Consider the following 26,170-nt stretch of genomic DNA (forward strand, 5'->3'; position numbering starts at 1 on the left):
ACTTGCATGTGTGCATAATAATCATGCTGTTTGATATCAGAGCGGTACAATTAAAACCCAAACTACAGTGTGCCTCATTTCACCTCTAGAAGAACTAAGTTCCCATTAATCCAGTTTGCATGGCTACATTCTGGGTAGCGAAGCAAAATGGTAACAAGCCGATGAAGAATATCCAACATGCCTATATGAAAGTTACGGAGTTGGGCTGACCTCCTCAAACACAACTCAAAGCTTCTTGTTTTTCTAAGCACGACTAGTTGTGGGAGGACAAAGTACCTTCCCTTTTTCTTTAAAACCTGCAAATCCTGTTGTTGCAGCTGTCTCCTAGTGGTTCTTGTTGTTAAGCAACAGCGAGCAGCCCTGAAGATGCGGGGCAGTACTGGGAAAGTGTGAATAAGCCTGTTTGGTCAAAGAAACACTCACTGAGACGCTAGGTACAGTGAGATGCTGCCTCTGGGGTTCTGAATTTTTCCGGACCACAAGCATCCATTCTTCTGGTTCATTTTCTGTTTCTATTTCTGTTTCTATTTTCTTTCTGGCTAGAGCAATGGTACCTTAAATAATTTTTACGCTCCCATCTGTTAGGAATTTAGGGTCACTAAATTGTGGCTCTCCTAAAGGGCACACATAATACACGTCTTTGCAATTCCCCTTCCTAACACAGCCGATCTGTGGGCTGAATGCTGGAATGAATGAAGTGACCTTTATGTAATATAAAACAAATCACATTGGGTAAAATGTTCACCTGTTAAAATACAAATTCAATTATTACTTTAAATAACTGTCTTACTTCAGGACAAAAAATGACAGCAAATAAATATATAAATCAACTGGTCTCTTTAAGCCCCATATTGTTTTGCTTTGTATTGTAAGATCATGTAAAATTACATACTGGCTGAAAACTATTCCAAAGACATCTGATTCAATTACTTAAAACTGACTTTTTATCATTTGATAGAAATAAAGCATATACCGGAAGTACTTTGCTTTCTGTTTCCGGTAATGGGGTAGGGGGAAGAGCCCTCTGAATAAAACAGGCCTCATGGTTCTTTTATATATCTCAAACGAAGTATCACTTTACCATTATCAATTCAATATAAATTTCCACACATGTTAAGTTTCTGGAGAAATTACAAAAAGCTTAGTGGTGGCATATGGAGGGACATTTGTGGGTTCAAGCCTACTCTACAAACAAACAGACCACCTCATCTAAACATTAGATGGGCAGCCTGATACCTTGGCCACTGAAGGATTCCTCGAAGAGTGAATCATGAATACTAATCAGGAGAAAGAAAACATTACCAACAGGCCAGGGTCTGCAAGGATTTTCTTTTTTAACTTCCTAGGGGTACTTTTAATCATTTTTTAAAAATTAAATATTACATTGAAAAGGGAATGAGCAATGTACTAAAGACACTGAGATCCCTGTGGGAAAGGAACCTTTTCTTAATTTTCCATAGAAACAAAACAACGATCTGAATACTCAGACTTGGACGCCGGCTCCTAAGGCACCTCAAACTTCCCCTCATCCTCACTAGGCACTGCTGTAGCAACACCGAAGCGATTTTTTTTTTCAGTACTTATGATGATCTGCTTTTAACTACAGACCCCCTAAAACCGGACAGTGCCAAAGCCGCATGTTCTTTACTTACCCACAGGAGACATTTCGGGAACTCCTGCCGTGTACGGGCCGTCCAAGAACTTGGGTTCGTTGTCGTTGATGTCCTGAATCTTGATAACAAACTCGGACTCGGGCTCCACAGGCTTGTTGCTGAGCCTGTCCAGCGCCTGGGCACGGAGCGTGTAGTAGGCCTGCTCCTCCCGGTCCAGTCTCTTGGTAGCATGAATATCCCCCGTGTTCTCATCAATAATGAAAATGGAACTTGCCCCTTCGCCTGACAAGATGTATTTGATGGAACCATCTCCTTTATCAACATCAGAGTGAAGCTGGTGAAAAATTCATGTGAGATGAGATTAACTTACAAGAGAGTCAGCGATATGGAGATATGTAAAAATAATTCTTATGTCAGGCAGCAGTACATGAAATTTTATTGTTCTTGGAAAGATAAGCTGGTGTTTACTGTGCACAGCAGAAAGGCTATTAGAATGTGTCAGTTTGCACTTGGGAGCAAGACAATTTCATTTCTTCCTGTAAACAGTCTCATTTCCAAAGGTATTTTCTACCATTCCCAAAGTTAGGAACTTGTGGAGGTGTTAATTTTTATTTGGTCTGTCCTTGCCAGTTTTAGCCATCTTCTTGGAACAGAGCATTCAGTAAACACGAATAATCAGTTGATTTGATCTTATTCCAAGCAAAGGGACTTGCTATAGAACATTTGCAAATTTAGATCTAATAAAGTATTTAATATGCTTAGAAACTCCCCCATCCTTTAAGGACACCCTTCCCTCCCACCGCCTCCCATGATTAACAAGTATGGATGGATGTCCACTCACTAAATCCGCCTCCGGATCCTGTGCTGTATTTTAAAATGTGAAGCCGAGAAAAATTACACTGCTCTCCGAAGTAGGAATTTTAAATCAGTATATGCCTGAGACTTCAACTCAAACCTTCCTTGAAATACCAAGAACTGCATTAGATTTGCATGATTAACCCCAGCAATCGGCAGCAGGGACAGCACCTACTGATTTGCATTTCGTCTCACTCCATATCGAACTGTCCCTGCTGTATGTCAGAACATTATGTTGAACAGAGGAACCTAAGGAAACTCAGGCATGATTACACATTCTCCCGAACTTCCTAACCTGAAAAACACGGGACTCGATCTGTCGTCTCCACAATCGCTCATCCCCTATTACTGCCATCATCTGGACTTTGAGTAAGACAAATGCAAACACCCAATTTGCAAAATAGTAAAGGCTGCTCACGGTCTTACAGAACTGGGTTTGCATTCTTTAAAAGACGAGGTGCTACAAACAGCAAATACTGAACACGACTTAGGGAGAGGTGCCCGCAGAACGTTTTCTTCCTCTGTGTTAGGTGTGGATGGTACCACTCTTTACATCACGGTTTCTCTAAGCGCTTTTTCCCCTGCACGGTAACAGCTGTGTTTACACTCTGCTCCAGAACACTTAAGGACCTGATTTCTCCTTTCGTTTCTGTACTTTTTTTTTTTTTTTTTTTTAAATCAGGGCTCAGTAATACAAAAAATTAGTTACTGGCATGAGTTATAATTTAGCTTTGTTCCATGTGGAATTATCTAGTGGATCACTTGACCCACCCATCTGGAAAGGTTGCATTCTAGAAATATGGTGAATTGCTTAATTTTCTTAAGTCACTCTCAGAGTTACTGTTGCATCTATAGCTCCCTGAAAGAAGAAAACAAGCTGAAAATCACTACGGCTTGGATTGCTTGAGTGATTCCTCTGTGCCAGGCACTAGTCTTAACGTTCTCTAGACAGCAGCTCATTTCATCCCCATATTGAATGAATTCATTATTTCTACCAACAGGCCAGGAAACTAAGGTAAAGAAAGGCTGAGTGCCTCGCCTGAGGTCACGTGCCCCGTGCTCGGTGGCTGCACCAGGATTACGAAAAACAGGGGCCGCTGGAAAGCTCGATCTCCCTGCCCTGCTATGAGGTGCTGCCTCTGGAGACGTCTGTGGCCCAGCGAAGTGGGGACATCAAAAGCTGCAGCAGAGGACAATTCAGAGAAGGAAAGGTGCAAGAACCCTCACCCCCGACTACTCCCGAGTCTTAAAGAAGCTCGGTGCTTTGAGTGGTTTCCATCAAATATTTTACAACTTGACAGAAGGGTCCTTTCTCAGCGTTAAGGAACAATAAAGCACTCTGCCACCTTCAACAACACGGGGCAAAAAACTCGACCCCCGAGACAAGTGCAGATGATGGATGGAGACAAGCCCGCCCTCCGCACACTTCTCACAGCCGTCCTCCTGACCTTGACCGCGCCGCTCCCCGTACACTTCTCACAGCCGTCCTCCTGACCCTGACCGCGCCGCTCCCCGTACACTTCTCACAACCATCCTCCTGACCCTGTCCGTGCCGCTCCCCGCTAGAAGAGTCTGCACACTACCACTGACCATGGTATGAGACAATAGGGGACGATCCAATGACCACAGGAATACTTAAATGACATCCAGGTTGTGTCTTTAATCAAAGGCTTGCTATGTCTCTAAGTCTCATTAGGGACTACCCTTTTTGGAACCAGCCCTTATAATTCATTTAATGAATCCCTATCAACAAGTCGCTGTTTCCAGCCCATGGTGATCCAGCGCTCCTATAGGATCCAGGTAAGGCAGAGAGGACACATTCCTTTTCATTTCGTGACACACATTAAATCCTGAACTGACCGTCAACCTGAGCTCTGACCCTGTATTTTACGTTATGTGGCCTTGCTAATTGTTCTCCATCACTGACAGCATGAGCGCTCAAAGAAAAAAAGAAAAAAAAAAGGTTCTTATTACTTGTTTCTCTAATAATTTGAAGATACTTGAAGATCGGGTTTTTTCTTTTCTACCCCTCATCACTACTACCACCACCACTACCACCACACACACACACACACACACACACACACACACACACCCCTTCTGTCTCTGGAGCCCTAAACCTCATCTTCCTTCCCATCACTGACACTCTTCTGCCAGCTAGGACCATCACTAGGCTTGTAATCACTGTCAGAATTCACAAGCAGGAAATTACTTTGAGTGTCCTTGCAAGGTTAGTGCAAGCATCTGTATTTGAAAGTGGATGACCAGCTTTGAAATGCTAAGACGGATACCTAATTATCAGATGCATTCAGACATTTAATCTGTGAGACTATGCGCACTAATATTCTAATCTTAATAGGCAGAGTGAAACCCATGCTGTTAGTGGATAACTATTATACTCCTCTGCTTAAAAAAAAAAAAAAATGTTCAGCAAAGAAAAACTTGCAAGTCCAGAACTCCCTAATAGCAACCTTAAGTGAAGCATGTCTGTGCAGGTGCACACACACACACACACAGACAAGTACACACCATCTTTGTGAATGACTATGACAGAGGAGAGAAGCACTATTCTCCACAGTGAAAACTCTGTGCAAAAAAAAAAAAAAAGAAACAAGCATTCTATGGTCCCACCATATGGCAAATGAATAAAAAACAAATAAAATACTCAAGTGAAAACAAATATTTATACTCTTCTCTTGGGCAGAGTAGAACTTACAAATGTCTAATTCATTCGCAAAGACCCTTATAAGTGTGGTCTTGTCAGTCACCTAAACCGTAACAACGACAAAACCTTGGTTCATTAATCATCATACAAAACCCACCTTTACTGCACGGATTCCTAAATCCTCTTCAAAATATTTGTTGTGACTCCAACAACAAATGGTGTTTACATCACCATCATCATCATCATTATTACTATATTTGGCAAGTACACACAACAGCGAGGAGCACACACACACCTCTTAGCTGGGTTAGCTCAAGACAAAAGAATCAGTAGAGAAGGAGATACAATCATTGTATGTTTCCTCTATGTTGCTATGAAGCACCGTGAATGGTAACAGTGTAAGGAAATATCACACCATCTTGTAATCTTCATCAGCTATGCACCCTAAAATGTAGTAGGTTTGTGTGTGTGTGTGTGTTTAAAGATTTTATTTATTGGACAGAGAAAGAGCACAAGCAGGGGGAAGCCATAGAGGAAGAGGGAGAAGCAGGCTCCCCACTGAGCAGGGAGCCCAAGATGGGGCTGGAAAGGGGGCTCGATCCCAGGACTCTGGGATAACGATGTGAGCCAAAAGCAGACAATGAGCCTACTGAGCTACCCAGTGCCCCTGTCGTATGTTTAGTAATCCACTATGGCTCTATCCCCTGCTTGACAGAATACCTACTCATGACCTCTAATAGAGCAACTCTTCCTTTTCAGTCTTTCAGAACAAGAACCCTAATCTGGGATCTTAAAATCTTCCCCTGGAACTATTATAAAACTCTCCGGTTATTCTCCATTTTTTGTGTGTCAGAAATTCCCTCGCTACAATGCACATTGAATTATATCACAACCCCTCATCAAATACTTTTAATTGCTCCCCAGGGTCTAGGGATTTGCTCCAAATTCTAAGCCTGGGGCTCCATGCAGCTGTCTGCTAGCTCTTTGGTCTCTCTTTTCCATCACATCTCAGAAGCGCAGATTGACAGTACTAGACCAGGTAGTTCGTATCAGGCATGCGCTCCGGGCAGGATGGATGAGGACCACACTGCCCGAACACAGCAAGGTGTGCCATCCCTCCCAACACAAGTCTGTCCTCAGCTTGCCTACTGACATCCAGCTCAGCTTAATGCAAGCTCCCTTGTACTGAAGTTTTACAACCTTCCTGTTCTGCCCCCATGGCATGCTGTTTGCATTTCTCGGTTAGGATGCCTTTGATTCTGCTTTATATTGAAAATCTGGTTTAGTTGTTCTCATCCAACCTTTGAATTTATAAACTCCTTATAAGCCGCATTCCTTTTTTATCACCATATTCCACATTCTCAATAAACAGTTCATTGTCTTAAATTTAGTAAATTTATAATCCAGTTTGTAAAATAGTAGTGCTTGTTTTCCTTCAATTTCTATCCTTTTAAGTTTTAATACCATCAGCAAAAGAAAACTAAACAAAGTACATCCATATCTCCGCATTGTTCTTCCTAACCCTCTGACCTGCATAGACAGACCTCAGATACCTCATTCCGAATGCCCTTGGTAACATTTGGCACATTATTCTGAACTCGCACATTTATGCATCTGCGTTCCCCAGGAGACAGAAACCTGTAGGGGCACACATTCTTTCTTATTCTTCTCTGTTTCCTGAGTCTCTACACACACACACACACACACACACACACACAGGTACTGGTGGAGGGTTTTATAGACCTCTGGATGCCCTTGAATGGAAGAAATTGGATGTCCTTGATCAACTTTTTTTTATCTACTATTTAGTTTTTAATTGAAGATTATAAAGAGCAAAACTAAAAACAGATCAATACACTGCAGTTCTGACAATTTTCTTATATCTATTTAATCAAATAGGGCCTGATACGAACAACCTGGTCTAGTACTGTCAATCTATCTGCTTGAAGAATCTGAATACAGTGAATAAATCTGTTTAGCAAAGAATAAGGTAAGAAAAAAAAAAAGTCAATATGTTGATCAGCTTTTCTTCCCTCCGTGACCATGTGAAATTGTTTGTTATTTGATCGTACTGATGACCTTGTCTTTTAGTCATCTCCTCTGCAAAATGGAAGTAAAAAATACTGGGACTTGGTGAACACTTACAACAACCACTCGAGGTGATGTAGTAGAACACAGTTCATGAAGGTAAAAGCACGATAATATCAGGTTTGTACTTTGTCACGTAGCATAATGAATTTTCATCTGACCAAAAAAGAGTAAATCTAGACATAAGAGGAAGCTATTTGGAAAGAGATAATGTTTATCATGAAAGCTTTGACACTGAAAAATAAAACTAAAGCCAGCAAAGATCTCTATGATCTTCACTGTCCTACATACGGTAAAGATGAAAATAATTACAGTTTATATTCAATTTCCCTTGTAATGAGCATTTGAATAAGAAAGATGTAAAAGTTATCATGACAAAAATATAAAAGTTCGTACTACTACTACTTCTGTATACAAAAATGGAGTAATGATGGCTGAGTTACATGTTAATCAACCTGAGAATGATTTATATTGAATATAAGCAAAGGATTTCTAAGGTGACTTTCCTACCACTGGGTTACTTATTACAGATGCCCGATTTTTTAAAGTTTAAAAGTACATTACAGATTTTTGGAACTCACGTGATTTACTAAACTGCCCAAGTTTCAAATTATAAGTACAGAGGACAGATTTAAACAATATTGGTTAAAATAAAATTGCTCGTATACACACATTCCATGCAAGTTTTCTTTTCTCATTATGCTTTTTAATAGATATTTTCCACATGCCACTGGATACCATGTAATTATCAAGTTGCTGAAGAAATATTATAGATGAAAACAAGTGTCTGAGTCATTTCTTTCTGGTTGAAGTATTTCTAATTTATAATTATCATTGTGGTCCAGGGTAATGGAACACAATTTACTTGTGACGCATCTCTGATGAAGATGCATGGTTTAAAAAATAAAAGTATTTACTATGACACATCGAGTGATACAGGATAGTGATACAATCCAGGACGTGCTTAGGTAAGGTTAAAACTGTCAAAAAAAAAAAAAGTCTCATTGCTTTCTTTTTTTTTTTCTTTTTTTTTTTTTTTTGCCAACAATAGGTAAAAAGGAGGAACTATTCAGATTGCTTTTGTTTTTTTCTCCCCTCAGAAAAAGTTCACACTAATTCAGTGGCAATGAACATACATCCCAGGCTCCTGGTTCACTTACTTAGTAGTTGAAGGGTACAACTGTGAGGTCACCAGGGCAAAGGAGTCAGAAACATGGCTACTGGATCTCTGCTCTGCCCTGGGTAACCCTTAAATCACAGTTCATTCGTCTGCTATAGATCGGCACCCATAAAGGTACAGGTGGCCTTGCACACTGAAGTGAGGATACAATAAAGTAATGCATTTGGGAATTTTTGCAAAAACTTAACTTTCTATCCATATTTATTAGTTCACCTATCGGGGCACAATAGAATTATCTCCATCCCCTAGGGAAGAGACTCTTGCTTTTATTTGCAACAGTTCTACATTTGTGCCCATGGCATGGTTACTCAGAACTTCACACTAAGAGCTGCATCTTTGTCCCAGGGACCAGGTGGTAACAACTCAAAACCATTCTCTATTCCACACAGCTACGCATGCCTCCCTAAAGAAATCTCCACACTGCTCATCTCATCCTCTCTCTGGTTGCTGTCTCCAGGCCACATCCAGAACTTTCAGACAACTTAGGAAATCCGCCTTGAGTCAAATTGTAACTGATCAAAACTCCTCCTAATCAAAACTCCTCCTCGTCCAACTCCTCCTCATCCAGTGTCATTGTGAGCACGTCAAGTTCCCTGCTTCAGGGCTCCCCCGTAGTACCTTGCTCACTTAGTTCTGAACTCCAAGTAGTCAACCAGAAGCAGATAAAAAGCAAAGCCCCGGAAACATCAAGCTTTTTGCTCAAGAGGATAATTTTCAATCTTACTTTTTAAATGGGGGCCGGTTGAGCCGAAACCGTTACAGGAGGCTGACACGGGCTATTCAACATGGGGTACCACCTGCCCAAGTCCAGGTAAGTACAGAAAATTGAGAGGAATGGCTTAGCAGTTTTCATTTTATAGAGCAATTTAATGTCTGTTGAGCCCAATAATAATGGAAAGAAATGAGGACTGGATTTTCGAAGTAATTTATTTTTAATATAGTTGAACAATTATTAGGAGGTTATAAAAAAGTATGTTCTGTGTTCTTTAAAAACCCTTAAGTTTGCAAATAAACAAGAAAACTTGGCTCTTCACTGCAGATGAGTTGAGAAGCACTGTGCCACTGGTTAAAACCTATGTGAAAGCTCTTTTGAATGCTTCTAGGCAATGAACAAACCAAAACTCTTTTCCTGCCCTAACATTAAGCAAAACATGAGGCTACTAACTACCAGGGTGGCACAGGGCAATTGAAGAGACCATCTTTAAGACTCGCACAGATACTGCATACATGGCCTTTTGGAGAAGGCATTCAGGTTCAAGTGGCAGAGGACAATAGCGTAGTATGTTTGCCAAATACTTCCTGAAGTCATTTGCACTGTATTGCCTTGCGCATTCATAAATACAACCAATAATAGTTCACAGAAATATAATTCTGGAGTCTACGTTGGGGGAGAAAACTTTGATGGGTGTATAATTTAAAAAGAGAATTACACTATCTGAACCAATTCTGATACAAGGATTCTATATGTCCAGTGTGACCTGATAGAAGCCAGTGCAGGGACAAAGATACAAGATACAGAAGAACACAGTATTTCAGAGATAAATGAAAGTGGGAGGATAAACAGAGAAAAGGAGCTAGTCCAAGAGGAGAACAGACATTAACTGGTCATACTCACGCTTATTAATAAGATATTAGTAAGGGGGGCTGCTCGTTAAACTTTAAAACCACAGTAAGTATATAACTTATTTGTAATCTGTAATAACTATTTGGTAAACTTGGTTTCAAATACTGTCACTGAGTAGTTAATGTCAGTCTAGCTAATTCCTTCTAGCATCTTTATAAAATCACAAGTATCTTTTTAGTTGTTATTTAAAGTACCAGGTGTGAAACAGCACTCAGGGGCACCTAGGTGGCCCAGTGGGTGAAGCGCGTGCCTTTGGTTCTCAGGTCATGATCTCAGGGTGCTGGGATCGAGCTCTCTGCTCCGCGGGGAACCTGCTTCTCCCTCTCCCTGCCATTCTACCTACTTGTGTTCTCTCTGTCATAAATAAATAAAATCTTAAAAAAGAGAGAGAGACACAGCACTTCAGTCATTACACCTGAACAAAAGGGATACAACTGGCATCATCCTGGCCCTCAAGCTACACTGTCCTGGAAAAAGAGGTTGGATCAGTCTGTTTCTGTCTCCATCTAGGAACAATATATCTTAACCTTCTGTGAAAGGTGAGTACAGAGTCTCTCCTCCGGGTGAGGCGGAGAGGAGTGTATGAATGGGGACAAGAGACGCGGGGTGGAGAAGGGTAGCGTAAGGCCTGGAGCCACACTGTGGCCATTTCATGAGCTCACTGAGAGAAAGGTTGTCTGCAAACCACGTTGAACAAACAATTGCAATTCTGATGACCATTAAAAAAAAAAAAAAAAAGCACCCAGGGAATGCCAAGAAATCATCTGACAGGAAAATCAAACCAAGTTCAGAGGTTCAGGGAATTGCTTTTTAAAGAAATGATATTTAAGTTGAGACAAGAAACCTATTACTAAGAAACCGTCTGACGGACGGCAGAACTTGCTTTCCAGGAAGGCACCTGACTAAGCATGGAATAAATTCCTTTTTAGGAATCTTCAGGCTGAATAATACACAGGATCCACTAATTTATAATAGAGAGCACTTTTTGCATGAGATATACAAAAAGAGGCTTTACAGTGTAAATATATCATAGTCTATATTCTGTAAACATCTATTTAGATAATTAAAAATTTTTTTAAAGTCTACAGAACGGTTCGCTGATCTTAACCTGCTGTTTGGATACCGAAGTTATTATTTATTTAAGTTCAGAATGTAGGTTTCCTGCATCAACATTACCCGAGACGTTGGTTAAAAATGGCAATTTCTGGGTTTGGTCCTAAGCCCAAAAAATCAGAATCTCTTTGAGTTGGAACCAGGAATATAAATTTTCAGCCAGCATTCCAGATAGAAAACTCTGGCCTAACAAATATAACCAGTTACATACAAACCTCTTTAGGCCAATAACAGCATGGCTTTAAAATTGTTCACCACTTTCAGCTAATTTGGATATTAATTTATTCTATATAAGATTACTGAATAAAATTTTGTGTTGATTTGTTTATATATTTTACTCAAAAGGAACTGTCCCTTCTCTCCCCAACGTTATAAGGGAAAAGCAAACAATATACATTTCTATATCCATCTCATACCCTGTGATACTTATTATATTATCAAGATGCAGAAATGATGTTAGGCTCTGGGAATCCCTCTGGGCCCAGAAAGATAAACTAAGAATGACAAAACCTCCTGCTATATTCCACATGTTTACTTTGGTTGGAATCAGACATTCTGGTGGTATACTCTATTTTTTTCCTAAAGAAATACTTCATGTCTGCTCAAAAAAAATTAATAGTTTTGACTACTGTATGTTTATTATTAAAAGGTTGGATATATTAGAGCCAACAAAGAACTTGATGGTAGAAAGAAAATATGTATGATCTCAGTTAAACCTCCAGGGTCATTCCTCCCAAGTTTCCCCCTAAGGGCTGAAACTCTTCCTCAGCTGCTGGAGAGGCTGGGATCCTCTCTCAGCCCATTTCTACTTGCTTTATGAAAACTTGCTCTGTACTGGAGAGAAATGCCTCATCGAATGCTATAGAGCTTCCCTGGGTAGGTAGAGTAGATAAGGCCAGGAAATAAAGGGGTGGGAGTGGGAGTGGGAGTGTCCATGTTACCCCTCCCTTCTCCTGCCCCACTTGTGCACTGTGGGCTTCCCAGTCCAGGTGATGGCACCAAGTTCATGCTCCTTCCTCATCTCTGAACTCCCAGCACCAGCTTTGCTCACCAGAAGGAGGTGAGCTTCTCCCACACAATGGGGAAGACTAGGTTTCACATCTGGACATTTGGGAGTCTCTTGATACTCCCTTGCTCCATTTTGATGGTAAGTGGGCAAGTGCAAGTCCCCAGCCTACGGAAGACTGGGTGGTTAGAAGAAATGGGGTGAGTATCAGTCATAACCTGAAAAATCAACCATACATACAACCATAGGGGGGCTGCATCTCATCCTTCTAACTTTCCTGCAAACTCCTCCAAGAAAAGAGGGTGACCTGTTTCCGTAAGAGCTGCCCTCTGAATGGATTACATGAGGTGAAGGGATCTGAGTGGGGTGGGGGGGGGGGACCTTCTAGGGGTTGTCAAGGCAGCCCCACTCCTTTCCCAAACCGGCGAAACACTGGAAGTGTTGATGGCTGACATTTCTCAGCTAAGTCCTTCCCCCAAATTGTCACTTTTGAGACATTTACAAAGTTGGCAAGTTGTCAAACTGCCAAAAAAAGAGCCACATTTGCCAGAGGTAATATATTTTTCTTGGGGGCATCCCGTATCCAAACTAGCACACGGCAGGGGCGGAGGGAGGCTTTAAAGCTCCTCCTTTTCCCCTAATTCAGGAAAATGGCAAAGATCCTTTCCAGCTCCACAGCTCCCCAAAGCTTAGCCATGATCTAGGCTACAACTGGTTGCAACACTTGCGTCTGCGGGATCCCACTTCCCTGCCTCCCTCCCTCCCAAGCAATGATTCCAAGAATGCTCTGCAATGAACGCCCTCCAGGCGAATCCCTGTCTCAGCGTGTTTCTGGGGACCTGCCCTGCTGCACGCACACAGGTAAGGAGCTCAGTCACTAACAAGCAGCAGAGCCTGGCTCTCTGCGGACGTCCATCCTCACGCACACCACGCGGTCTCCTGCAGAGGCCTCGGAGAGTGAGCAGCACATCTGCATAATTTGTTGAGAGCCACGTACTTGGAGATCAGAAGCAGCGGCAGCTCAAGAAGCTGCTGGTGGCGACGTTAAGACACATAACCCTGAGCAAAGTGCTGCGTGTTTCCTTCGGTGGACACCTGATATCCCCCCTCCCACCTTTTTTTTTTTTCCTCCATGCTCCCAACTGCTTTGATTTCTAGAAACTTCATCCCATGAGTGATCCAGTCACCAGAGAGAGGAGGATTCACTGGGCTGGTCTCCTCTAAGAAGCAGCAGCAGCAAAATGCTCTTAACGCAGTGAGCCCAGAGCTAAGTGCGTGTGCATTTCTCCTCATTCGACGCCCTTGTTCTCCGCACTCAGGGCCAGTGGCTTATGTTCACTCAAGTCGTGTGATGCCCAGAACTACTACAGAATGGTTCAATCAGAATAGGAGTCCATGAGCCCAGGCTTTTTTTATTTTTTAAAAACAAACAAAAAAAACCACTCTTCAGGTCATACTATTATACACCCACTATTAAGAATCATGGGCCTGAAAGAAAGAGAGAGAGATGAAGCTGAGGGAAATGTTTTTGCATTTTACTGATAATATTGTTTTGAAGGACAGAGAAAAAATAGGTTTATTAACAAGCTAAAAAAAGAGAAAATAAGCCTGTCTGTGGAGCTAAGCCAATAATTTGCTTAAAGGGTGCAGATTTTAAAATCATACCTCAAAAAAAAAAAAAAAAATCCCTGGAAGAATTTCAATAAACACAAAAGCTCCCTAAATGAAAAAATAAACCTGTTTCACATGACAGGTCTCTCCATGGGATATGTAATTGCCTCATCTGAAATATAGCAGGTTTAAGAAATAAAAAAGACCATATTCTGGCTCAGGTGACCTAAGAAGAGCTAAGCTATGTTTTCTTCTCTTAAGCAAGATATCATTTAGAAATAAATGAGGAAAACAAAGTTCCTTCTCAGCCTTCTTAGCTAGTGCCCAACCCAACCACAAGTGACTGCAAAATCCTGACTTCCTAGGAATGACCACCTTGAGTACAGTGTTTACATGCCCTAAGGATTAAAGTTTCCATAAACAAATGCAGTAGGATTAGTAAGTCTAGAAGGAAAAAAAAAAAAAAGTGGGGATGGAGAGAGGAGCAAGAGAGTAGAGGGAACGGATGGACAACAATAAAGCAAAGTCAATAACTAGTTGACACAAGAGTGAGACATGCTCAACCAGCTCTCATCGCGCGGAGGCTGGAAGGCCACCACTGGTTTTCCCAGGAGGACTGCTGGTGGCTGTCTAGCTTTGCATACAGGTTATTCTGATATCACCAGCAGGACTCCCGTAGTATCACGGAGATGCAGACAGAGAGAGAGCACGAGTGAGCCACGTTCCCCCTACTAAGGCTCGGGCAAAGGAAGATGGGCGACTATATTGCTTAAGAATGACTTTTGCAGCTCTGTTTAGCTTTTAAATGGATGACATTCTAATTTGGAAAATGTAATGGTATCTGAGTACTTTCTGAACAGCCATTTATTTCATACGATGACTCTCCAAAGAGTATCAAAGAGTAGAGCCCTACTCGGCTATCCATTAATTCTCAGAACTGGGATTTAAAATGAATAAAATAAGCTCTTTGGCAGCACAATCAAAATTGCTAGAGGGAATCCGAATCATACTGAAACTGATTCAGGTCTGTATCAAGCACCCCGGCACAGGGACAGGACAAGAACCAGGGAAAATGGAGCCAGTGCTGTGGACACCCCGCCCATGTCGGACAACCCTGAAGGACTGGTATCTTCTTGGGACTTTAGTTCATTCATCTACAAAATGGATTGAGCTAGGAGGTCTTAAGAGCTTCCCTTTTATCCCTAAAACTCTATACATCTCCTTGAAGTAAACATGAGTGAACCACAGCCGTCTAGCCATATTCCCAGTATGTCCTGTCTTACTCCATGGACAGCATGTGACCGTGAGAGCTTTTAGGTGTATGATAATGCCTTAGCTGGCACTAATTTATAAAATAACATATAAGAATTGTGTAGTTATGCCACCTTGAGAAAGTTGATGGTGTTTTAGAACACATTCAGACCACTGTATCCTTGGAAAAATCCCATAGATTTATAAGATTCTTTACTATAATTTTAAAATGTCTGTTTTATAGTGGCTCATGGGGGAAAAACAACATTAAGACATTTATTTCTGGGCACTTGGGAGGATCTGTTTTGCATATGTATAACGGCTTGCAATTTGGTTAAAATAATTCAACAGAATTAGTTTTTAATTTAAAAATCTATGTTAAGAACATACACAAAGTATCTTTAAAGGGCATGTCAAAATAACACGCTACCTAAACACAACTGTTTGGACAAGTACACTTACTTAAAAGGAACTATTCATGGTACTTATAATTTGTCTGATACGCACAAATTCTATTGGGATCACTTGCAAATATACACACAAAGGAAACCCATTTGCTCTTTCTTTCCCTGAGATTCACAATGTTATACATTTTCTCTGTATTTCACCGTGTCACATTACAGACACACGGTTCAGATGTATTATTATATTTCAGTTTGAAAGCGTACAAGGCTGTGCTGTGACGATAATGATTTCCTGGTAGAAGCCTGCTGCTGAAGGATCCTAATACAGAGGAACTTGCCTGGAGGGCGTCATTGCGGGTGGCTCTTTCCCTCTTGCCTTCTACGCTGCTTCTATTAACTAAAACTTTCTTCACTGCGGACCCCAAAAAAAGAAGGAGAAAAAGAATGCTGGCTGTATCTCCTTCCTTTCAACGGCGTGTGATTGAAATAAGCAAAGGATCCCGTAACAGAATACGCACGTGCTGTCGCATCAAATATAAAGCAGTAATCGCTAGGACCAGCTGGGGCTGGCCTGCAACACTGTGTTAAATGGACCAGTCCAAGCATGAAGTTATGACCGCATTTTCCTGCAGGCTTCATCCAGTCGAACTCAAAATCCCACCACTCCTGTTAAAGAACATAGCTCCTCCACGCCTTCCTGTAGGCTTATCTTGCTTTGCTTTATGCTTGCAATGCTGACTTTTACCCACGCTGCTTCACATATTGTTTCATAGCTCTCTTATTCAAAGAGCTAATAGGGAGAACTAATATTTCTTGAGAGTAATTATGTGCCAGACACTGTGGTAAAGGGGTCTTTAATTCTCTCGACACCATCTGTGGTGGGCATGACTGGCCTAATTCTAACCGTGAGGAAACTATGCTTTAACGGGATTCAGTGTTTCGCCCAAGCTCCCGCAACAGTGTCCCAGACTTGACCTAGGTCATCCCAACCACAGGGCCTGTATTCTACCCATTCTTACCTACACGGCGCCGCGCCCACCCATCTCCTCCTATGAGAGATGAATGGCCTGTGAGATCCGGGATCCTTGCACTCCCCCGCATGAAAAACCCAGCCATTAGCGAGTCAAAACGTGACTTTACAGCGACGGAATTTCCGGTTTTTGTTTCTGATCTCTCGTCCTTCGCCCCCTCCCCCAGTCGTTGATTTCCAATATTCCACCCTCCATAGTCCGCCAATTTCGTCATTTTATCTGCCCATCAGCAGTGCCCTGAATTGCACTTTATTTCTCATATACATTAACAGCATAGAAATTCGACTTTATGAAAACTTCAGGGCTTTTAACTGTTTTCCCCTCCTTAAATATCGCTAACGCATAGTATTCCAAGGCTGTCTTATATATGCCTCTTACTACACCGTGCTCATTTTATTGTTCTCCAGCTCAGGGGTAAGATGTCTCCCCACAACTTTCCATACTAACGATCAGCTTAGCATTCGATGTCTCCAGCGGCATGAGCTCAATGACTGTGATATCCACAATAATCATATATTCCAACACACGAAAATAGAAATATCACAATTTCAAGATGCTATTAATTGTCCCTGGCATCCCAATTTCTGAAAGTAAAATGGGAAAACAGAATGCATCTTGTAACAGGCAGAATGTGCTGCCTTTTGGTTTTTGTCTCTTCCTTCCCAGTTGGAACCCTCCCACGGTCTTCTCCTACCTCCCCCTTCTGAAATGCAACAGGCTTTGCAAAGCAAGAATACATGCCTAAGGCTTTCTACAGTCAAACCCACCGGATTCCATGCCAAAATTATCCATATTTTACATTTATCTAACATGAAAATCAAGGAAAGCCAAGTAAAAGTGAAAAGAGCACATGAAGCACTGAATATTATATGTGGCTCAAAGAAACGTAATGACAACAGCTTCAATAAATGACAGCATTTTGTTCCGTACTGCCACAGCATGCATTTTCTCTAGAACATCTTTTAAGATAATCTTATTTTTATTTTCTTTACAAAATCAAGTCTCCATTGCAATCACGCTGAGTGACAGTATATTTCTGTGACAAGTACAGTGGATCTGATGTGGTAAGCTCTTTACAAGTTACCACCATTAACGAAAAAAAACTGATCTAATTTCTGGGGTACCAATCGCAGAATGGACTGAGATAATACTGTGCTCGGGGCCTTTAATCCAGGGAAAATGTTTGTTTTGTAATGAAATGGAAGGAAGTGTATTCACTGGAATTTTTCACACATCTATTTATGTAGAAGAAAGGTCTTAAAATATTTGTGGGAAAGAGAGAGATAGCCACCCTTTCCTCACAAACACTCCAGTTGTAAAAATAATTAGTAATTCCTTTGGTATAAATAAAAGAGGAGAAATCATAGCAGGTTGATCCCTGGAGGAAGGGAGAAGAAAAGCTCTTCAAGCCTTTTGGCAGGGTCTCAGAGATGGCACAGCCAAGGACCACAGTCCAATGAGGGGGATCTGTTAAGAAGAATCCTATATGGTACTCTCCATGGCCTCACTTAACTTTAAAAAAGATTTTTCTTTAAATGTTGTAGGATTTATTTTTATTTTTATTTTTTTATTTTTTCCTTTTTTTGGATGGCCATTCGCAAAGAGCTGAGTTTTGAGGCAGGCCAAACAAAATCAGGTTGCGTGGATGAGAAGTGTCCTGGAAACAGAAAGGCAATGGACCCAGTAAGGAGGGTCCTTCTCCTATCTGCTGCAACATGGAGAGAAAATAAAAAGGCTATAAAATGTGTTATTCTAGAAGACGATATTATATTAGTCATATACTATTTACCTTAGGAAGATGATACACATATTCTCCAATCTGTGTTTTTTTTTTTTAATAAAAGGCAAGAAAATTGAAACATAAAATGGCGAACACAGAGCCCTAGAGTGGAATACTGCCTGCTGCTTCAGCTACAAGCTTCTGGGACAGGATGACAATGGAGCTCTTTCTAGGTTTAGGCCTTTGATTCTACACTTGTACTCAACAGACACTGACCTCCCTTTGAGCCCTAGAGAGCACATCGATTCAGTCCTTGGGAGTACAAAACCCAAATAACCCTCCTTTTCCTTTTCGTCTGTCTTCCAAATTCTCCAAGAGGTCCTCCATATGCTTCACCATTCTTCAGAAAACACTGGCTTCGGCCGCCATGCTGGGGCTGCACAGAGTGCGACTAGAATTTCTTGGAGCCATTTTTTTTTTTTTTTTTTTTTTTGGTGCCTAGAATATCAGCCTTAGGGGCACTTCAGAAAAATATGTAACATACCCCCATAAAATAAATGGGTAATGTCATTTTCAAACCTCAATATCCAAGTACCATATAAACCAATTGGCATGCTAAACAGAGAAAAGTTATTTAGTCAAATGTCATTTAATTAAAAGCCAGAGAGATCAATTTAAAATAAAGGCCAAAGAGGAACAAATGAAGAAAAGGAAGACTGAAGAATTCATTCAACTCTTGGGGCAGAAGGAATCCAGACGAGGCAACTTGTATTTGTTTTCCCAATAATTCTGTCATATTCTAAACAAATTACAAAAACTAGTGATAGGATTTACTAGATAGACTCCCAGAACAAACATTAAATTACTATTATATATTATACCATTTAACATAGCCTAAGAATTCTAGCAGAATGTCTGGCATCAGTCTAAATAGTGACTAACAGTGGAAATCAGAACACAGTCTGTGATCAAGGCTTGGGGCTAAGGCTTGCCTCTATCACTTATTAGCCATGTTTGTAACTTTCAGCTTTAATTTTCTCATATAAGGAAGTTAACTAGTGATATCCTTTTCCCCCAACCCCAAAGAGTTTTTGTAAGACTCAAGTGAGATAAAGTATTAAAAAATATGGCTTACAAACTATAAAACAGTAAATAAGTAGCAGTTTTTGTTATGTTAGTGCTATTTAAAAACTCCACATAGAGAGGATAATGTCTCAGGACCAAAATATCTTGTTGATTTCTGTGTGTGTGTGTGTGTGTGTGTGTACGTGTGTGTGTATGAATACAAATAAGCTAATTAGATGTGTAATACTGAAATATTCACATGCACATATAAGTATATGCATGTATATACAAAAACACTCATATATAAACTCATATTTACTTTATGTTTCGAATGGAGATAGGGCTAAAATCTAGATAGACTAAGAGATGTTTCGTTCCTGAGTTTTCAGATTAGATTCTTTTGTTTTGTTTTGTTTTTGTTTTTGTTTTAAGATATTATTTATTTATTTGACACAGAGAGAGAGGGAGCACAAGCAGGCAGAGTGGGAGGCTGAGAGAGAGGGAAGCAGGCTCCATGCTGAGCAAAGAGAGCCAGATGCGGGGCTCGATCCCAGGACCCTGAGATCATGACCCGAGCTGAAGGCAGAGTCTTAACCCACTGAGACATCCAGGTGCCCCCAGATTAGATTCTTCTTGAAGCATTCTGCAAATGTACAAGATTGTTGCCTCAAAAGCAAGAATATTAATGAAATTTTAAACTTTTTCATAGTTCTGAATGCACTTTAGTAAATAGAGTTACATGTTCCCGGTGTCTAAATAATACACTACATTACCCGCAGTGACTCACTGTATGTACTTCACAATTTAGTGGGTGTGTTTTGAACCAATCAATCACCTTTCATAAATAGTCCATAAGAGTGGCTTTTCTATCAATCATACTAAGATTATTTAATGCAGTATTAAAAAATATATATATTTCTGACTACCTCGATGAACAGGAAAAGATGAGGAAGAAGAGCGCGAATGTAAAAATCGGCATATTGTAGAGTACTTGCCCGTACCTCCACTCCCAGAGGGCCCTTTTATGACCAAGATTAAAAGTCAGTTCTTCTTCCTGAAGTCATCAATCCTCCATGCTTCATCATCAACCAGATTCACGAAGTTGTTTTTCTCACCCACCTCCTATGTTGAGGGACTTGAGGGTTTCATTAATGAACATCTCTACGGGGCTATCCCTCAGGCAACTTCAAATTCAACAATGTCAAACTGCCACTTAATCTGAGGCTTCCTGTCTAGGAACATGGACTTACCATTCACTGTAAAACACTTACTACGTGGACGGTACCTTTGCTGATGCCGTAGAAACAACTGTGATAAGACAGGGAACCTCTCTTCTCCCCTTCTCAGACGGTCTCAGCAACTCAGTTACAATCAACGTCATACCTATTTCCAAATAACTGTTACTCATTTTATCCTTTTGATCCCCATTCTACCATATCTCAGTCCCCACCATCTCCTGGCAGGACTATTTAGTCATCACTGAATTGAAGCCTTCAGTCTGCTGACTCCCATCTTGCCTCCTTCAATTTAAAAGCCTTTAACACCAGCAGAGTTGGCCTTTCTGGAATCCTAGTTGGCTCAAAACCAACCTTTAAATGTACCAAAAGACAAGTAAAAACAAAAAAGAAACCAAACAAGTAAATTCCTTAGCAAGTACACTAACGTTTCACGGTGTGTCTCGTGATTCATGAATGCCACCCCTCTCTTGTCCTCTTTGGCATCTGAAACACTTACAGACCCCTGAAGGAATTATATTATCTCACAAAGCCATGCCTTGCACAAAATACTCCTTTGGAACAAGAACATCTTTTTCCCTTATCCCATTTATTTAGGGACCACTTTCTCATCCTTTGAGGCTCAGCTGAAATATTATCTTCTTTTAAAAGATTTTTGCCTGATCTCCCCAGGCTGATTTTTGTGTTCTTGCCTTTAATCTTTCATTGCACATTTATAAAATCCACTATCAGACAACACTGAGGTTATGTAAAACTTTCCTCATGTTATTGCGACCTGCAGAAAGGACAAACATCTTTGTGTATTTATATTGCCAGTATATAGCTACATGAATGTATAGCTCATGTACAAATGTTTGATCAAAAACCAAATTAATGCATACCCTGAAAAATCTCATGATGACAGGACTTCTTAAAGGACCATTACAGACCATGGATTGATCTTTCTTTCTCTCTCTCTCTCTCTTTTTTTTTTTTTTTTAATTTCCTGATCCCATAAGTTTGGTTTCAACAGGCAAACCATCTTAACTACAGGTAAAATCTAAACTTGGATAGGGTGAAACTGTCCTGAGTAGATTCTTTTTTTTTTTTTTTTTTTTAAGATTTTACCTATTTTCTTGACAGAGAGAGAGAGAGAAATCACAAGTAAGCAGAAAGGCAGGCAGAGAAAGAGGGGAAAGCAGGCTCCCCAGAGATCAAAAAGCCAATGTGGGGCTCGATCCCAGGACTGTGAGATCATGACCTGAGCCAAAGGCAGAGGCTGAACCCACTGAGCCACCCAGGCACCCCCATCCTGAGTAGATTCTTATTGAAGACTCTGACTCTCACTACCTAACGTCTTAGTGAAAGCACGTCCAACTCTGCTTCTCTTTCTTCCCATTTCAGTACATACAGAAATAGCCTTCACTGTGCTAGCGTCTGACAAGTAGCATGATGTGAAAAGTCTAGCTGGTCAGTGAGTTAGCGACTTCAGGAGGCTGTGAGCCACTAGAAACTTGAACTTTGTATTAGTTGAGCAGACAAGCGTATGGCCCCTATGAGTTCTGACCTGGAGCGTTAAATACATACAAATACCTGCTCATACCGCACAAAATGGCTTACAGCTACGCAAATAAACTTTACCTATAATGTGACAGAGAGGGTCTCCTCTGTCATTCTTCCTTCCCCGCCTCTTTTTTCTCTCTCCCTTCCCCTGACACCTCTCTATAATTTCAGACACTAAGTGTGTTATATAGGATCAATGGATTCCAGAAGGCACCCAAAAGCCAGCTATTAAGTGATGAAGATCCCAAGTAGTTTCTTATTTTTATGTTTTTTGGTCTTTAAACCTCTTATATGGTTTGAGCCAATACTGTAGAATTTGGCTCACGGTAGAAATAGCTGTAAGTAATAAAAGCTTCTACTGCGATCATGGATTTTTGAGGGGTAGGAACTGTGTGCATTAGTAGTACTTAATAAATGCTTATTGAAATAACCACCCATTATTCTGGGTGCCTTTTTTAGCTGATCCTCTGCACCTAACCAGCCACAGCCCAGATGGTTCAACTTTAATGCACTGTCTACTTAATGAATCTGGATCAATTCTTGATTATACAAGCTTATTTTCAGTGTGTTCAAAAGTACAGAGATCTGTAAAAAATATTGAAAAACAAAAAAACAAAAGTCCTTCCAGCTAATAGCTGCCTTTCTTCTTCCTCAATTTTAAGGCACGACTTCATTATTTTTGTCCTGCCAAGATATATCCTGCTAAAAAGCAAATGTGATTTACTCTTCTCCATTCTTCATACTAACTGCTTACTTCTTTTGCCTTGAATTTCACCAACTTATTCAGGAAATATATTACCTATATATCTCCTGAGTGCACAGTCCTATTAGTCTCAGTCTACTTAGAAACTGTAGTTTCTTAGCTATATTCATCTGTGTAATGTATTTTAAAAATACTTACATCAGACCATCTGCTCAGTGCTGAGAAGGCAGAAAATGAAAGACACAGATCCTCCCTCAAAGAGTTCATCCAAGAGAAGAGCCAGTCCAATAAACAGATAATTATAGCTCTGCCTTATTACACTGTTGTTCCTGCCTTTATGTATCTGGACAGCATATCCAGTCTTTCATGGCACAGAATTCAAAACTGAAGAACCTCAAATTTTGTTTTTTTCTCCATATCCTGATTGCTTAGCCCAAATGCCCTGAAATTTAGATTATGAATTTCTTAAAATCTGTTGCTGATATTTGAAAACTACTCTTCTCCTTCATGCTTTTAAGCATACTCCTGTATATCTGGTAGAAGGAATGGCAAAGGCTCTATAAATTCTTATTACTTTACATTGAACTGACACCAAAACCACCTTTGCCAGCGCCAGAGGCAGCGACCACTATGGTAACAGCCCCAGCAGCCACAGAAATGCAGAACGGTTGATAATGCCGCTCCAAATCCAAGTTTCCATGATCCTTCTTAGCCCCAATAGGCACCTAAATATATGTGGCACAATTTAATTAATTCAAATATCAACTAAACAAAATGTTTTGCCAGAAAAGTTTTTTCTTTCTACATACTTCTATATACATGCATATGTATACAATCAAATCTCTACTAAAATTAAAAATAATTTTTGATAAAAATTTCCTAAGTATTTTACGCATGGCTCTCGACCTGCACTAGCAAAAAAAAAAAAAAAAAAGTTCCTTATGATAATGACCCTTAAATTGTTTTAGTAAAAACAATATATGACAGGCCTATGTCAGAAATAATAGGTTTTCATTGATGGGCAGGAAACCGAGGAAATTATCTGACCCAGAGAGGTATCGATCCTTAAAGCTATCCTTTTACAACATCATTTTGAACAAGAAACCAGTCCCTTCACAGACATATATTAATATATTCAATTAAACATTTTTAGTAGAGATTTATGATTTGCTATGCAAAGGTGGATTTATTCTGAAGCTAATGCACCTTAAGATTTAGGGCTCTGTACTTATACAAGTCATTCCCAAGATGCATACACTGAGGAGAAGTTGGCACAGCAATGTAATCAGAATTTTGTAAAATATCCAAAAGCTATTTTAAACATATACATGTGTGTGTGTGTGTGTGTGTGTGTGTGTGTGTGTGTGTGTGTGTATATATATTCCCCCCCACCCCATGAAGCTTTAGAACCCACAAAACTTGTATCTTTCTCCCGGTTATCACTTTTTTTTCAATGTTAGGTATGCTTTTAAAATGTCAAAGGTCATATCAAAATGTTTAGCTTGAAAATTATTTCCTCATCAATCCCCATTATACAAGCAGGTACACCCACAGTACAACACAAGCCTGAATATGTGTTAAACGTTACAGTGAAAACTTCATCATTACCTATTCATGTTATAATCATATTAATGGGCAGCTTTAACTCAGATTAACGACTTTATGCCAGGTCGTATCTCTGGACTTAGGGAACCAAAGATTTTGCATGCCAATGGAGGAGAAACATGTAGTTGCAATGAACACTACAATTATTTGTAGCACATTTTAAAGTGAATGTTCAGTATCTTACTATAATGTGGTATTTAAAATTTTTGTTGCTCTCTTTATGATTACAAATTTTATTTTGTATACTTAGAAGTTAATTTTATTGTAATCTTTGTTCTGGTTCCTTGTGGAGGAAATAAATCTGTTTTTAAAATTTTTTTAGAGGGGCACCTGGGTGGTTCAGTGGATTAAAGCCTCTGCCTTCGGCTCAGGTCATGATCCCAGGGTCCTGGGATCGAGCCCCACCATGGGCTCTCTGCCCAGTGGGGAGCCTTCTTCCCCGCCTCTCTCTACCTGACTCTCTGTCTACTTGTGATCTCTCTCTGTCAAATAAATAAACAAAATCTTTTTAAAAATTTTAAAAAATAAAATTTTTTTAGAGAAAGTAATATAAAGCTTGTGAGCTGAGTAGAGAGGGGCAGAAGGAGAGGGAGAGAGAGAATCTTAAGCTGCCTCCAGGTCTGGGGCAGAGGCCAGTGCAGGGCTCGATCTCACGACTCTGAAATCATGACCTGAGATGATCTCAAGAGCCAAATGCTTAAATGACTGCGCCACCCATACACCCCAGATATAAACCTCCTTCGAAATCACAGGATTTCACCATCATAATTTTAACGTTTTCTTAAGCACTATCAACATCAGAATAAAATTAGGTTCTCCATCCATGATACATACAAAGAACCCTAAAATTAATGCCACTAGGAAAATGAAATATAAGTTCCGCAAACACCCTTAGATATTTCCTCAGCACGTTTGTCATTTATTCTCCTTCCCCAAGAGTTTTGTATTTTCTCCTATATATAGTATCTACTATATTGGGTACAGTTTTCTTAAAATGCTGGCTAAGAATTTACTGTTGAGTTTTCTACAAATAAGTAAAGTGAGAGAATGTGGTTATTAAATGACCAGATCTTCCCTTGACAATGAGATAATGAATTTCACGCTATCACTTTAACCAAACATATTTTAATTAAATTGAATTAAAGACAGTATATAATCTCTACCAGACTGGCAGCATATCTTAAGGAGATGGTCCAATTTTCATGTTGCTTCTGAGAGAACTATATATGTGTCCCTTCAGTCCAATACAAATAGGTGTATTTCTAAATGGCATATATATGACACATATGCTTATTTTGAATGTACTCAGGGTTTCTCTAATAATTAGTTTCACAAAAGTTAGATTACATACAACATTATTAGATTCAGTCAAATCATAGTTTAAATGGGCTGCTCTGCAATTGAGTTGTTGTAATAAATTAGCCAGATTCTAGTTAATCCAAAAGCCATTAATCAAACTGAAGTTGCTGCAAATATCAAAAAAGAACACAAATTCAGTTTCCTTACTATCTATTTCTCTGTCTATATACTGAATACCTTGTTCTAGAAGAGACTTATATGTGGCTCATAAAGATACTAGATACAATGAGATAGCATAAATGAACAGAAGGGCAACATAAAATACCAAATGTGCCCCCCCAAAAAGGGGGGGATTAAATAATAAGGAATCAAAAGATGCTATCAAAACTTGATAACAAATTAAGCTCTAAGCATTCCGGAATGTCAAGGACAAGCCCCCTCCAGCAGGCACAGAGAAGGGTTTCCTAGGACTTATTTTCTCATACTGTATTTGAACTGCAGGTCACTGGTGTTATACCAAAGAACACTTAACGGGAACTATATAGCCAGCCCGATAGTCT

General features: G+C 40.1%; 1 protein-coding gene across 3 annotated transcripts in view; it reads right to left on the reverse strand.

Annotated features, from left to right (window-relative positions):
* Nucleotides 1-26,170, reverse strand: part of CDH7 (cadherin 7) — a 123,786-nt gene that overhangs the window by 66,203 nt on the left and 31,413 nt on the right. For all 3 annotated transcript variants that reach the window (XM_082699287.1, XM_082699286.1, XM_082699288.1), the window contains exon 3: nucleotides 1,653-1,947. In XM_082699287.1, coding sequence (XP_082555413.1) covers nucleotides 1,653-1,947 — 295 coding nt within the window. The remainder of the gene's footprint in view (nucleotides 1-1,652; nucleotides 1,948-26,170) is intronic.

Source organism: Mustela nivalis (assembly GCF_964662115.1).
Source record: "Mustela nivalis genome assembly, chromosome: 14".
Classification (NCBI taxonomy): Eukaryota; Metazoa; Chordata; class Mammalia; order Carnivora; family Mustelidae; genus Mustela; species Mustela nivalis.